The following is a 16,587-nucleotide window of genomic DNA, read 5'->3' as shown; positions in this document are numbered from 1 at the left end:
TTCGGCCCTGGTTTCATCGTGTCTTGTAGCCTTGCTGAGCCTCGTGCCTCACCTTGGTTGGCTCTGGGGTTCTGCTGGCTCGGAGTACGGGGTCGAACGGCGGGCGGACCTGCCTCCCTCTCCTGCTCGCAATTTGGCACCAGAACTGGTTCCTTGGCAGCTGTGAGCGGACTTGGGCCAAGACCAGGAGGTCGACAGCACCACGGTTTCTCCTGCCCCTGACGAGCGCAACACCAGCTCGTCCGACGCCAATCCAGGGACTGTTGCACCACGGTCCAGCCTGACCACCAGAAATAGCTACGTTGTGTGTGTGTGTGTGTGTGTGTGTGTGTGTGTGTGTGTGTGTGTGTGTGTGTGTGTGTGTGTGTGTGTGTGTGTGTGTGTGTGTGTGTGTACCTGGTGCCTTAGAGGGTTTGAGATTTGTATATTCATTGGAATTGTCTGTGTTTTCCCCACGCCCGATCCCACACCATCCCGTCGAATCGCCCCGGATCCCTCTTCTTGCCGAGTCTTGTTATTTCTGGTTAGAGGAATAAACGTTATCAACTCAGTGAAAAGCGACTCATGCCACCTTCCTCGTCCCGTTTGCGGTGGAGCGATTAGAACCGCCATCTTTGGGTTATAAATAAATAAACCGCCTCCATCGTTTCGGCTCATTCTACGTTGGCGGGACTGTTCAAGTCCCGTGGACGTCACAATATTTATGGTAAAGACCAAAAAACACCGAAGCAATGGTCAAAATTCATGTCAAGTGGTCAGAATAAAGAATCACTTGTTGCTTTCCTCGTGTCGGTATGGAAGGACATCAACTTGCGTGCCTACTTCGATAGGGACGTTGATGTGTACATTACACATGGAGAGTACTGTCACGTTCTGAGGAGTAGGAATGCCATCACAACCATTTGTTCTGTTGATGAGTTGTCATGTGACCATGAAGAAGCAGACATGCGGCTTCTTCTCCACGCGCAACACGCTAGTGCAACATTTGAAGATGTTGTAATCATGAGCTGCGACTTGGATGTGGGCATAATTTCCCTTTGTCTTCAACAAAATCTGTCCTGCAATAGATTCTTCATGACTGGCAATGAGGTGTTTGAGACATCACGCATTATGGATTTGCAGAAGATGACCTATTGTCTTGGAGCTGATGTATGCAAGGCACTAATAGGTTTACACGCATTCACGGGATGCGATTCCACTAGCGCTTTCTATGGAAAAGGCAAGCAGAAAGCGTTCACTATTATGTTTGATCGTGACGACTACACACGGTCTTTCATTGAACTGGGACGAGGTTTCGATCGAGATGAAGTTTGCCTCAAATCCCTGGAATCCGTCGTATGTCATCTTTACGGGCAGCCAAAACTAGATGACGTCAATGAGGCACGATACAAAATGCATTGCGTCTCCTCAACATCTGGTCAAAGCCTTCCGCCAACCAAGGATGCATTACATATGCATACCTTGAGGGCCAATTACCAAGCGGCAATTCATAGGAGATCCCTTGCGCAGTCTATTGGTGTCCCTTCACCTGTAGGCCATGGGTGGGAGATTGCTGATGGGAAATTAGTCATAAAGTGGATGACCATCAAACCGGCCCAGACATTCTTTTGAAAGTCACACAATGTGCTTGCAAAGTATCGAAGTGCTCAAGTTCGAGGTGTTCATGCAAAAAGGCAAAAGTGCCATGTTCAGATTTGTGTAAATGTTCAGACTGTGAAAATGTCAGCCATGCAACCAATCTTCGTGATTGCGATGATGATGATGATGATGATGATGATGATGATGGCGATATTAATTGTAATGATGACCAGAAGGATTATGATGAGGATGAAGGATACAAAATGTTAACTTAGTTTTGCGTTGTATAATTGATGTTTGTTGGCTGCAGATAACACCATGTTCACATGACATTGTCTAATGGTACCGAGTGAGTGTATCGGGATTCCTTCTTACCTTTAATAAAAGTTTTTATATCGGTTTTAATCTATATTAATTTATCTTATGTGTTCTTTCTGTTGTACTACCATTGCGTATTACCTAGTTTTGAGCGCTCGTGATGTCAAAGGCAATTATTGAACGAAATTTTTTGTCCACAATATACCAGAAAAATGATCCATTTTAACGAATTTCGCCATTTTTGGAAGACCCCCAAGAAGAAACTTGATGAAGCAGCCTTCAGAACTCTCTGCAATGCGTTCACAATACAGATGACAACTACTCTAGGTAGTTTGGAGTATGTGCGCATTTCAGATCATTAGATGTCGACTTCCAAAGTTGGTTCCCAGACACTTCAAACTGACACATTTTAACGAAATCGCCATGTTTGGAAGATCCCCGAGAAGAAACCAGGTGAAGCAGTTTGGAGAACTCTCTGGAATATGTTCACTATACCAATGATAACGTGTTCTGAAAATCTTAGGCATGAGTGATGTCAATGTCTGTGGATATTGGCAGCTGAATTTGCCTTCAGACACCAAAATGATCATTTGGGCTCGAATTACCCGAATTTCGGATGGCGAGAAAAAAATACTGCAGGAATCTCCGTGGAGAACTTTGCCCCCCCCCCCATTTTGTAAGGTTAATAGCTATCAGAATCCGCAAAAACCAAGTGTCCCCCCGATCAGTGGAACAAAACTCGTGTTCTAGCCCCTTTTCCAGTCATGGCTAATGGCGTATATCCCACATTGCTCTCCAAACTATCAAAAGTTCGAGAAATGTCCAGAGAGACTGCCCTGATCTCATGTCTGATATTGATGGCCTCCATCCATTGATTGGAGAGTAGAAGCAGCATGTCCAAGGTAGAGTGACCAGGTATGAATTTTAATTGATCTGAGATGAGGCTGTTGGAGAAAAGGAATAATTTTATGTCAACTCTGATGATGGATTCCATGACCTTGCTGATGATTGGAAGTACAGTAAGATAATTGGGCTATAGTTAAGGGGATCTGTTTTTGCATCTTTTTTAATGTAACGCTGTGATATTGGCTGATTTCCAATTTCCCAAGTGGATATGGGAGACCATTCCTGAAGTGTAAAAAAAAAAGATAAAGAAAATATTAAAAACCACAAATACGTGAAGCGCGAATGTTGAAGCAGGTCACACTTTATGACCTGCAAATACATGGGGTCTGCAAATCCACAAAATAGCAGGGTCCGACAGTACTGCAAAACTTCTTTTTGAATGTTCTTGGAAGTATTTAAAAGGCGATTTGTGTTTTCAGTGATCAAGCATGTAATTCAATGAAAGTAAAATTAAGATTGTAAAAGTCATATGAATTAATTAATTCTGAAATTTACCTTCGTTTTACCGCTGTTGATGCAGTGGCAGCTATTTACACCAACCTATCCAACACATTACATGAGTTATTCATGCCTGTTGTTTGTGTCCTTTCTGATGTCCTTAAAAACAGTAAGATTCCTGTTTGGAATGGTTTTCAATTCTGTTTGACTCCCAGACAGGCAGAGTAAAAATAATTTTCTCATTCCTCTTCACATGCGTGATCGAGATGAATGCAGAGACATAGTACTGCTAAACGGCAGGTTTGTTTTCCAATTCCGATTCGTGTTCAAAATATGATATTCTATTTAAATTAAGTTGTTCCTTGATCATAAACTGACGTTTGTGGACAGACAGACAGATGGACAGACATGAACCAATTGCTTCACCCAGCTTTTCGCTTTGCGTGCATGGGGTAATAATAATAATAATATTAATAATAATAATTATACTAATAATAACTAGAACTGCCACTTTATAACTGCTGGCAGTGATGACCGGGTACCCAGACGTCCGCCTTTGATACAACATGATACTTAAATCATAGTCGCAAAGTTTTACCCTGATCTGTTCCGCCATTTCAGAGAAGAAGACTTTTAAAGTTATTAATTTTCAATCCAATGTGGCTGCGGTACCATGTGACCTATTGCAAGATAAATTTAAATTCTCTCTCTAATGGGGTGGTGGATCATGCTTTTTAAGTTTCATGTTGATCTGAGAAGGTGCGTTTTTCTATCCAAGATGGAGGCCAAACCATGTGACTTGTGAAATCATAATTTTTACCATATATGCAGACATTGCGGTGGATGATAGTTGCCAAGTTTCACTTCGATAGGATAAGTGGTACCAGAGAAAACATTATTTAATATTGATACAAATACTGCCCTGCTTCGACAGAACGTGGGACTGACGAGTTGCAAACAGTTACACGAAGTGTTCAATATATATATATATATATATATATATATATATATATATATATATATATATATATATATATATATATATATATATATATATATATATATATATATATATATTACGTTTGCCGTTAGACCTTCTTCCTTGGGACATTGTCGGAATCAATTGAATTGGCGTTTAAATTATCTGAACGCAAAGCAAGAAATGTGCAGGAAATGTCACGTGGGTCCACGGGGTAAACCGGTACTCCCTCGACTAATTTAAGCCCCCCCCCCACCCCAATACATCTTTCTACTACGCGGGATTGATGAGTTATGGACGCAGCAACACTCTGCATTCAATCTATTTATTATGTAAAGCAGTTCGCCCTTTTTCCTGAATACATAGTCGGTAGCAATTGAATTGGTGTTTAAATAAGTTAAACACAAAGTAATAAATGTGGACAGCATCGTTGCAGAGGGTAAAGCGGGATTGTTAGGTGGTGGGGGAGACAGTTGGGTGGTGGAGAATAGAGTTGAAGGTTGGGGGAGAGAGAGCTGGAGGTTCGGAAGAGGTTGTTGAAGATTGGGGAGGGTAAAATAATTGTAGGGTGGGGGTAGTTTGGGTTAGGGTCACCATCCATCAGACAGACAGAGAGATAGACAATCACACTCCATCAGACAGCCACACTCCATCAACTGGGCAGCCACACTCCATCAGACAGTCAAATTATGTCAGACCGTCACATTCCATCTGACAGACAGTCACAATCCGTCAGAGAAACGGTCACATTCACAGTCAGACAGACAGTCACAGTTTATCAGACAAACAATCAACTCAGAGTCGGCAGTCCGTTCACACAATGCACACCACACACACCCTCAAACACAACATAGCACCTCCTTCTCAAACACCACAAACCCCACCCTCCATCTCCTTGACCACCCCGTGTGGTGTGGTGTGGTGCGGTAGGATGTGGTCCAGTACAGTGGGTTGAATCCAATGGCCATTTTTCTAACATAAGTGGACACGTTGTGTCTTCAATCAGATCGCTTTCCTTCACCAACACTTTTGATTACTTGCGCTGTTTGCCAAGAAGCGGCTTGCAAAGCGGTTGATATGGAACGATTAGCTCAGCAAGCGATAGCGAATCGTTTGCTCATGGAACAACCTGTTTTTTAATAGTTAAAGGTAAAGAGGTGAAAGGTGAGGTCGCTACCCACTAATTACCTCCAGGGGGCACATATTCGTATAGGGAGAGAAAGGGGGGGGGGATGTTTTAGCGGCTTGGAGACTGCACTCACTGTTTCACCTGCACGGCAGATGTTTATTTATTTTGCTGTGGGGATAAAGTTATTTCAAAAGAAGTGTAATCTTTTATAATTATTGTATAAAAAAATGTAGTTATCACAATTTGTAGCGTGGGTGAAGAAGGCGTTATGCTCCTTCCGTTTGAGGTATATGTGTAAGTTCGGATTATTATTTTTTGAGGTTTTAACCACGAGAGTTTATCATGTATTATATTTAAATTATCGCAACAATTAACACCGGTCCTCGTCGAGTGAAATTTATAAAATGTGCTGACGAGACATGGAAGCTTTGAGACGATGCGTGTGATGTAAGCGATGTGATCACGTGGTCCCTTCATTTTCCACCTTCGCCATATTGAATTATATTTCCTTGGTGGTGAAGACACTTGTGTTTGAGCTCCTCTTATCTTTGGAATTATAGTTCGATAACCCTTGGCACAAACAGGTGTTACCTTGTCCAGAGCGGATTGTTTGAGTATCAGGTAAATCTGAAGTTTGTAGTCCAAGTGGTTGTCGAGTTTTTACATTTAATATAATGCGTCTGCAGTGACATGGCTATTTTTGTGCTCGGCTGCAACTGTTTTACCTCAATAAATCTGTCGATTAATTTTCTCAAACAAATTGTGAATTTTATCGCGTAACTAACATGTTAAGTCAAAAGATTCAGTTTGGATTTTTAATGGATGGCATTTTATATCGATTTTTAAAAAAAAAAATTCGCCACGAAGCATTATTTTCTTGCCAAAACGAAGTTTTTGCAAGATATGTTAGTCAACTTTTTTTTTTGTTTGTTTGTTTTTTGTTTGTTTGTCTGTAATCACGTATCGATCACTCTGCAGAGCACAGTTATCATTGGAAACTTTTCTAACTTCGCATATCAGAGTCCTATGGAGGTCCCTTTCAGCGCATAAAATTGTCAAGGTCAAAGGTCAGGGTCACTTTGTCGCAAATCAGGGGAGTCGACGAAACCCTTATTTTTTGAGTAATTTTGATCGGATCTTCTTCAAACTTCATGGGAATATAGTTCATGGTCTGGCGCTCAGCTGATTAATTTTTGGTGGTGATCGGCATTGACCTTCATGGTTAGCGCTGGAGGTCGAAAGTTTTTGACCCCAAGGTCAAATTTTGAAATCTTAGATACCATATCGAGTAATATCTCATATGAAAGCGCTTGATAAGTGCTTTCCAGATCTGTCAAAAGTTTGACGCTATGACGTCATTTGATGACGTCATGACGAAAAAACGGATTTTTCATGAAAATTTTATTTCCTCAGTTCTCATCAAAATCTCTTGATATTTCATGTACAACGGTCCTGGAGAGATACAATTAACCGTACGAAAATATAAAGGTCAAGGTCATAAAAAGGTCAATAATCAAGGTCGACGAAACCCTTAATTTTTAAGTAACGTTGATCGAAGGATCTCTAACCTTGATGGATATATATAGGGTGTGGTATAGCGCTCAGCTGATTATTTTTTGATGTTAATCCGCCTTGACCTTCAAGGTCAACTGAAAGGTCATTCTTTTTTTAACCCTAAGGTCAAATTTTCAAGTTTCAGTTACCATATCGACTAGTACCTCAAATTAAAGCCCTTAATGAGGGCTTTCTAAACATACAACTATTTTGACGATGTGACGTCATTTGACGATATCATGACGAAAAACTGCATTTTTCATGTATTTTGCATTGATTTAGTTCACATCAGAAACTCTTGTTTAGGTCACTCTGTATAGCAAAGTTATCATTGGAAACTATTGTGGGTTCATATATGGTTGTCTTTTTGGAATACTTTTCAGTGCACTTAATGGTCAAAGTCAAGGTCAAATGTCAAGATTACTTTGAAGTCAATTATGGAGTTTGATGAAACCCTTCTTTTTGAGTAATTTTCATTGAATAATCTCCAAACTTTGTGGGAATGTAGTAAATGGCTTAGCGCTCAGTTTATTAGTGTTTGTTTGTGATCGACCTTGACCTTCAGGGTTAGCGCCTGAGGTCGAACATATTTGACCCCAAAGTCAAATTTTCAAGTTTTAGGAACCATATCCTGTAGTACCTTAGATTGAAGTTCTCGATGAGTGTTTTCTGGATATGTCAAGCTTTAGCCATTATGACGTCATTGGGTAATGTTATGAGGCAAACATGTATTGTTCATGGTCACTCTATAAAACGATTATCATCAGAATCTCTCGTAGGCAGATATTCCTCAAGGAGTAGCTCCTCGTGGATAGCAGTTCTGTTCACCTCAGTGTGACCTTAAATAAGTCACTCATGTTCACATTTTGGCAAGATACTGGTCACCCTGGGGGTGACATTGGTTCATTTTTTAAGTATTGTTTATTTGTCTAATGCTCCGTGTGCTCTTTCGAACTGGATTAAAAGTCGTGGAGTGTATATATATATATATATATATATATATATATATATATATATATATATATATATATATATATATATATATATATATATATATATATATATATATATATATACAGGGGGTCCTCGACTTACGATGGAGTTCCGTTCCTACGACGCGTCGTAACGCGATTTTCCGCGTAATTCGGAACACTCCTCGATCCGGAATGACGGCATTTTACGCACAGTGCGCGGTTCTGACGCTCGGAGGGAATCACGTCATCGCGTCGTACTCGCTCCGTTGTTCGTTGTACTCTCTCCATCGTTCGTACTCGCTACTTGTTGTTGTTCGTACTACGCGTCGTACTCGCTACGTTGTTCTTCACACAGTAAATCCAATATTTCTCCCAAGATAAATAAAATCACATCAGGATTGTTTAAGAGCAGAACATCAAAGGAGAATCCTAGCTCCAACGGAGGCACCGAACGGGCGGCCATTTCGAGTGAATTTTCGTTTTCGCGCGAATTGGTGCCGTTCAAACATAGACGTGTTTCTCGTTCAAAAGGAGGTTTAAAAACCTTGTAAAGTTATAGCTTCTCGGCCTTTTGGCTAAGATCAAGTGTAGTTTTTTTTTATCCCCCGCCACGTGGCGGCAGGGGGATATTGTTCTTACCCGGGTCGTCCTTCCGGCTGTCCGTCCGTCCGGCTGGCCTGGCGTCAACATTGATTTCAATGGCGGGGGATTCCCCATCTCTGATGGGTATATTTATCTTTTCTTCTTCCCTTGTCGATTGTGCTTGTTTGAGTGAATGGATACCGCCAATTGGGTGTTTATTTTTTTTTTTAACTATTTTGTGTGTTTTAACTTTGTGGAGGAATTTTTATCCTCAATTTTTATTTCTTTTTTTATCTTGATTTTTCTTAAATTCTATTTAAATAAATGTTAGATAATTTATGGGAGATGCATTGTAACCACAAAACGTCGTACGTCGAGACCGTCGTAACCCGAGGATTGCCTGTATATATTCCCCCCCCCCTCCCCTTGATGACATTTTGTATGATCGGAAGTGTTGCTTAACATTTGGCGAAAACAAATTCCATTACAATAGGAAGATTATTTAACAAAGCTCCTTGAATGAGAGCTTTCGGGACGGTGTGCCACACATGCGTGCACGCGTATTGTCACATTCATTTTAATCTATAAACTGAGAATTTTATTCCACATAGGAATATGGTTTTTGGGAGTCATGGTAACACGTTGGATCGAAAGATGATGAAAATTGGAGAATTTTTTTTTGTTGTTAAATTTCTCTCGTGGTTATTTGTGTTGTCTGAGGTAAATGAACGTTAAATTTGCAACCTCACCAAATCGGATAAAATCATTAAATTATTTATAAGTTGGGCTTTACTGAGATGTGTGGATTAAGGTTTTATAGTCAGTTGTGTGAATATAAAGAGGTAAAATGGCTTCCTTTCTCGAAATGAATAAATCTGCTGGTTTACGATCCTTCTGTGTTGTTGGTGTAATCTGGAATGGGGTATATCGTAAAATCCTATCTACTATTTATAGCTCGGTTCATGGGGTACCCCTTCAAGCAAACCGTAGTTTTGAATGGTTTAATTATGCCAGACTCGGTGTTGGCATGGTTTAAATCGATTGTGAATGGGGGGGGTTGGTTGGGGGGGTTGGTTGGGTGGGGGGTTGCGTTGTTGGGGGGTTGGTTGCGTGGTTGGGGTGAGTGGGGGGTTGGTTGGGGGTAGTTGGTTGGGTGGGGGGTTTGACCCCTCCAAAATAGGTATTTCCGCGCTCCTCGGAAACTGCACACACAATTTTGATAAAACTTGACAACATTCTTCACCCGTGATGTGACAGCTTATTGTCTGCATCGAAATCTGCGCTCGTTAAGGGAGTGTACGGGGGGGGGGGGGGGTTCACCCCACCAAAAAATGGTATTTGCTGTGTTCTCCAAAATTACATTTGGAATTTCAATCAAACTTCCCCACAAACTTCGCCACAAACTTCATCACCCTTGATGTACTAAATATTGTTCATCGCATGAAAAAAAATTCAGGATATGAGGGGATTTGCAGGGGGGGAGGGGGTGTTTGAGTTAGTATTTGTCTCTCTCAGCTTGGCTCCAGACACGGCTGGATTTTCTTTTCTCTCTGGACGCTTCTGGGTGGTAATTATTGCTCCACCACACATCTGCCTTCCCTTCCTCTCACCTCACACTGTCTTCCCTTCCCCATCCCTCCTCCCTCCTCCCTCCTTTCTCTGTCTTTCTCTGTCTTTCTCTCTCTTTCTCTGTCTTTCTCTCTCTTTCTCTCTCTCTCTCTCTCTCTCTCTCTCTCTCTCTCTCTCTCTCTCTCTCTCTCTCTCTCTCTCTCTCTCTCTCTCTCTCTCTCTCTCTCTCTCTCTCTCTCTCTCTCTCTCCTTCTCTCTCTCCTTCTCTCTCTCCTTCTCTCTCTCCTTCTCTCTCTCCTTCTCTCCTTCTCTCTCCTTCTCTCTCCTTCTCTCTCCTTCTCTCTCCTTCTCTCTCCTTCTCTCTCCTTCTCTCTCCTTCTCTCTCCTTCTCTCTCCTTCTCTCTCCTTCCCTCTCCTTCCCTCTCCTTCCCTCTCCTTCCCTCTCCTTCCCTCTCCTTCCCTCTCCTTCCCTCTCCTTCCCTCTCCTTCCCTCTCCTTCCCTCTCCTTCCCTCTCCTTCCCTCTCCTTCCCTCTCCTTCCCTCTCCTTCCCTCTCCTTCCCTCTCCTTCCCTCTCCTTCCCTCTCCTTCCCTCTCCTTCCCTCTCCTTCCCTCTCCTTCCCTCTCCTTCCCTCTCCTTCCCTCTCCTTCCCTCTCCTTCCCTCTCCTTCCCTCTCCTTCCCTCTCCTTCCCTCTCCTTCCCTCTCCTTCCCTCTCCTTCCCTCTCCTTCCCTCTCCTTCCCTCTCCTTCCCTCTCCTTCCCTCTCCTTCCCTCTCCTTCCCTCTCCTTCCCTCTCCTTCCCTCTCCTTCCCTCTCCTTCCCTCTCCTTCCCTCTCCTTCCCTCTCCTTCCCTCTCTCCTTCCCTCTCCTTCCCTCTCCTTCCCTCTCCTTCCCTCTCCTTCCCTCTCCTTCCCTCTCCTTCCCTCTCCTTCCCTCTCCTTCCCTCTCCTTCCCTCTCCTTCCCTCTCCTTCCCTCTCCTTCCCTCTCCTTCCCTCTCCTTCCCTCTCCTTCCCTCTCCTTCCCTCTCCTTCCCTCTCCTTCCCTCTCTTTCCCTCTCGTCTTCTCTCTTCTTCTCTCTCTCTCCCTCTTCCCCCCTATTTTTCTCCCTCCCCCTTTGGTATTCCCATCAGTGAAATGATGGGTGGTATTGACTTGAACTCCAACATAATGGAAACCACAATTTTAGCATTAACAGCTCAATTTCTAAACTCAATCCCAATGCTGGCCTCACCCCTTTAATTGCCCCATCCACACCCTTTTTGAGTCTTTCCCTTACAAACCCCACAAGACATAAACATTTGTTCTTAATCTCTTTTAATAGAGAGGTTTTATTGTGCAGAAATTAAAAAAGAAAGTTAATCAGTTGACACATTTGAAGGATATTACCATACAACAGACTAAAAGAAAACCACAAGGCTTTTAGTTCAGTGTTCAGCTCTCCAGTTGGAGGTTGCCGAGTCTGAGCCAGAGCCCCTGAGGCTGTTTCAGAATCCTCTTCATCAACATCTGTGATCGTGAGACGAGTTCGTGTTCTTCTTCTTCTTTGCACAAATGAGCAAAGAGAGTGGACAAAGTCTGTTTGCCGACACAAGACAGGGTCCATGGAATAGATAAATGCGACTTCTGGTATTCAGAGATGTGATGTACTTCGTCCTCTCCTCAATATTTGAATGCATCTCTTGAACGCAAAGATATGTGGAACAAATCAAAAGATGCATCTCAAACATGTATCTCGCTGTTTGTCCAAGAGTGATTTTCACCTCTCGACATCTGATTCCTGCAGTTAAGAAGGATGTTCTGCCTGCCTTAAAATTTAGCAATACAAGTACGGGCCCGTAGGTGCGTAAACGACGACTGGATTGGGGCATTATTTCAATTAGATTGGACCAACCGTATCATAAATGGCCATAACTTGGGAAACATACTCAGGTCCCCAGCGTCAATTGTGACGTCATATCAAACGAAGAAGAATTGTGTTGTCCTGTCATTGGTCGACATAAATGGCCGTAACTTGGGAACCGCTCGTCCGATTAATATCAAACCTCGAAAAGCACATCCGCGGGGCCCCGGCAATATTCCTGGCAAGTTTCAGTCAGATCGGACCGTCGATCGTGCAAAGAAAACTAAAAAAAAACATTAATTGTGACGTCATTCGTGACGTCATAGCACCGTGCCTTGTCATTGGTCGACAGATAAATGGCCGTAACTTGGGAACCGCTTGTCCGATGGATATCAAACCTCGAAAAGGCACATCTGCGGGGCCCTGGCAATATTCCTGGCAAGTTTCAATCCGATCGGACCGGCAGTCGTCGAGAAACGGCGGTCACAGACAGACAGACAGACAGACACACACGCACACAGATTGTTGGAATTATAGATACATTATTTATGAGTTCAAGTGCCGGTGTGATGCTTGGTATGGAGGCAGAACTGCCCAGATTCCAACTGACAGAATCAAACATCACGTCCCTTTGTCCATCAGGAAAAACACTATTGGTCCGCGAATACAGCCGGTACGGGCTTGAAGGAAGGTCCCAGCATCAATCCCAACATCGTGTGCATCTGCTATTGGACAGCATTTGATTGAGAATGCAAACAGTGCTGAACATTATAATGTGGATGCATTCAAGATATTGATGTTGATCATCTCCATACTGATGGAGTACATACAAATACACAAAGTGTTTCTTTTATATAAAAAGTACAGTACTGCATAATAAAACCTGTATTTCAAGAGTTTAAGAATGAATGCTTTACTGGTGAGGGGTAAAACGACTTTCAGGCCAACATGTACACAAATATTACAAACCATGATATAATTACACATAATACATGGGATGATGATACAATGAAAACTGAAATGGGTTCGTTTGGAATGCAATGGGGTTACCATGACAACAATGCTTGCAGCGTCACAAAGACCTTCGTCGTTGATGCATTGTGTGTTCACCTTTTTGAACATTTCGTCCATTCTGCCACATTCGCTGCTACGATGTGGTGGTACCTTGTTGTGCTCTTGAGTTTTTTCAAAGAATTTCAAGAGGATATGCTTCCGTCGCACCTGCAAGTGCGTCCTGCAGTCTGGTCCATAAGGAAGTCTTACCAGGTAAGTGGGAAACGAAGAGAAAGACCGTCCCTGATGGACGGAGGATAAAGGTTTAAAGATCCCATTGATGAGAATGAAAAGGAAGTTATAGGAACGGAGCAGATTGTGATATTCAAGAAATTGTGACGGTTTGATTATGATGTGAACAAATGTTCTCTTACATCTTATTACAAGGAAACGACACCTGTTCTAGAATGTTTGATCCGTTTGCTGGGCCCGTGGTCAGAACTTCGTGTTTCAACTTCAGTTTGAAAGGATCCTATTTAAGGATTGTTATGAAGGAAATTGATTCCTGTTTTCATTGAAGTAACATTAATTTTTCAACTTGTTATATCCGTGTCCACAGATCTTTGAGGAAGGTTCCATCTTCGGTCCGATGGATGTTGGACAACTCGTGTCGTTTTGGGGGAGATTTGAATTTGCTGTAGGGATCATCTCCATGGTGATACTTATCATCAACTCGCTTTGTGCGATTTATTTATGGATGAACAAACGGTTCCGGTAAAGCTCTTCACAAGTCCTCATTTTATTATTGATCTTCAAATTAAGAACAGCAAACTATGATCCCGATGGACCTCTCTACTGATGAATATGTTGTTTTTGGAGTTTATATATCTGGTGGTGCTCTGATTGATATATTTGTGCTACACAGAGAAATGTTCTCTCAAACGAAGTTCTGGTTTTTCTTGTGTGTTCACAGAAAGGACAAGAAACTTGATGGAGAAGATGAGACTGATGGGGAGGATAAAGATGTGGAAGATGCTGATGATGACAGATTTGATTCAGAAGACGACGGATGTGATTGCGACGATGACGACGAATGTGATTGCGACGATGGAGACTACGAATGTGATTGCGACGATGATGATGGATGTGATTGTGACGATGACGATGACGGATGTCATTGTGAGGATGGGGACGATGAATGTATTTGTTCCGATGACTATTTTAATTGAGGACAGGAACACCAGGTTCACAGCGTAGGAGGGGGAGAGGCTCTATTTTGTGTTGTAAAACTTCCAGGAATCTGATTTCATTTCAGTTGTAGTTTTTCCAAGTAGTTTTCGATCAGAAAAGGTCACCAGCACAGTTTACCACCCCCTTGGAGGAACGAGTTTGCACATCACCTGCTGAAAAGAGTCGTCTGGGTTGCAAAAAGACTTTTGATGTTTGTGTGTAAAGGGTTCTGAAGTGGTCGAAGCAGTTCAATCGGTGTAAAGGTCATACGGCTCTTTCAAAAAAAAGGGATCAAAATGGATCTATGTGGTCTCAACGGGTCTGAAGGATCTGCAAGTATAAATGTCAAAGAGGTCAAAAGATACATAGGAGTTTAAAGGGTCGTGTGGGGTCTAAAGGTCTTACGGGTAAACAGGGTCGAAAGGAGCAACAGCAATAACAGAAGCAGCACGGTGTTGAGGGGCTGCAGGAAAAGCAGAACCCTCATTGTGATCACAGGCTGAAACAGCAACACAAGCAACATGTAACTGAGTGGCTGCAACAGCAACAGCAGAAACATCACGGTGTTGACAGGTCATACCGCATGCAGGACCTTCAACAGGTAAGCACTCTTCAATAACTTGGACAGTTAAGGTGAATACATTGGGTGCAAAGGCAGCAAATTTCAAGATCGGGACGTTTCGCTGAACTTCATTTTGGCAGTTGTTCTTTTATCGACATTGCTGTTCATACTTCCTTCGATGAAGAAGACTGTTCTTAATTGTGGAGATAATAGTAATTATAACTTTCGTAGGAAGGTAACTTATTGACATAGTCATCACTATGCAGGTTAAATCACAAGAAGTTTAACTTCTCTCGACTGGATTATTCACCTTTTCGTCGTTACCTGTTCCATCAGTGCATTCCCTTCTGTGCCCTTTCCTGAACAAGTTATCAAACTCATGAAGATATAAATTTATTTAATCTTTTATATTTTTATTGTTTTTTTTCCGAAGACCCCTCATAAGAGGTGCTCGTTTGCTCTCCTCCACCCCCTCAAATGAAACCATCTTACCGGTTGGAACGTAAGTTGCGAAGATTCTTGCCTTACATTACAAATTATTCCAAACTTTGTTTAAACTGCATGTTCTTCACCCCCATCATATCCCTTTCTGTCTGTGTCTCAGAAGCGTTTGCAACAAACGAATGTTTTGCTGTACTCTTAGCCAGACAAGAACCAAACAGATCATAAAGTTGGTGAAAGTCTGACATGAATGTTAATGTATCCGTAAATAATTAATTGTGTGCAACTGCATGATCATTAAAATTTAATTTAATCGATGAAGGTTTGTAAAAAAAAAAAAATCGATGCAATTAAATTTATTCATTAAATCGATAAATGTTGGTGATTGAATTGAAGCAGGTTGGATGTCACGTGGCAGTTTTCCAGCTTCTTCCTCATTTCCTCATCCGCCGTGACCAAGGCGAGTGGATTCTTCCCGAAACGTCGCCTTTACCGATGAGTCATAAGTTCAGTTTTTTTCAATGAGAAACTTTTACTGCATTGAAATTAATTGTTTGAAAAACGTTAAATAATATCCAGTGGGACTTTGTGATGAGGAAAGTGAAGATGTGTAATTTAAGGGAAAAGGGAAGGGAAATTGAACTAAGATGCAGAGAATAAAGTGTTTCCAGGATTGTGTAAGAAGGCATTATCATGATGAACATTATGAATGCGGTGATATACAGTGGTTTTCACTTCCTTCAGCTGATGTGTGTGCAGAGACCCAGAAAACGAGTTCTGCCTTGACCCAGCATATCAATTCTACCTTGATTAGCCATGAAATTCGGGAAAATCAGGAAAAGAGTTCTACCTTGAGGGCGCAAAATATGAGACCGACCTTCCAGACTCGAAAAATGAGTTCTATCTTGGAGACCTTTGGAGTTCCAAACCAATCTATCCTTGTCATTCTTGGTTGGATGGTGCTTGATGAGTGGTAGGTTCAGTTCATTAAAAATTAATGGTTATATATTATTTAATTCGATATTAGACATGTAATGTATTTATTTATTCTTTTTCAGCAATTTCAAGAAAGTGCTGGGAAGACCTGAGATTTCCTGAGACAAATTTACAATATATCTCTTCCTTTCCACTTCTTCAAACTTGAAACAACTGAAACTTCATTCTTCAGATGAAGACTGACTGGAAGAAAAAACCCAAAACTTTGTTGAGTTGAAAAACTGTATTGACTTTGTATTATTATTGAACTGCTCAAAAAAAATATTAAACTGTTTTAAAAATCATAATTCGTTGAGTTTTAAGATCCTCATGGAGGATCTCCACGTCTGACTCATGTTGTTGTTCTTCATCTTCTTCTTGTGGACTTTTTTGTTTCACAGCCTACAGTTTTCATGGAAACTTCCTGAAACTTGGCGTATATATGTAAAAATACCCTGCGCAGACAGTAACCATCTCCAATTTTGAAAATTCCTCCAAAAAAAAAAAGTTATGACGTCA

General features: G+C 41.8%; 1 protein-coding gene across 2 annotated transcripts in view; it reads left to right on the top strand.

The window, feature by feature from the left end:
* LOC147028293 (uncharacterized) overlaps window positions 1-16,376 on the top strand; it is a 70,848-nt gene extending 54,472 nt beyond the window's left edge. The window contains exons 5-8 of one of the 2 annotated variants that reach the window (XM_085878566.1): window positions 13,480-13,634; window positions 13,834-14,691; window positions 15,086-16,066; window positions 16,152-16,376. In XM_085878566.1, the coding sequence (XP_085734692.1) occupies window positions 13,480-13,634; window positions 13,834-14,089 (411 nt within the window). In that variant the 3' untranslated portion in view covers window positions 14,090-14,691; window positions 15,086-16,066; window positions 16,152-16,376. Of the gene's footprint in view, window positions 1-13,479; window positions 13,635-13,833; window positions 16,067-16,151 lie in introns of both variants that reach the window. The other variant, XM_085878565.1, reaches the window with a different exon arrangement.
* Window positions 16,377-16,587: the final 211 nt, after the last annotated feature.

Source organism: Eptatretus burgeri, chromosome 4, assembly GCF_056783735.1.
Source record: "Eptatretus burgeri isolate ZD-2024b chromosome 4, Ebu_testis_v1, whole genome shotgun sequence".
Lineage (NCBI taxonomy): Eukaryota > Metazoa > Chordata > Myxini > Myxiniformes > Myxinidae > Eptatretus > Eptatretus burgeri.
The sequence above is the reverse complement of the archived record's forward strand: the minus strand, read 5'-3'. Positions and strand labels throughout refer to the sequence as shown.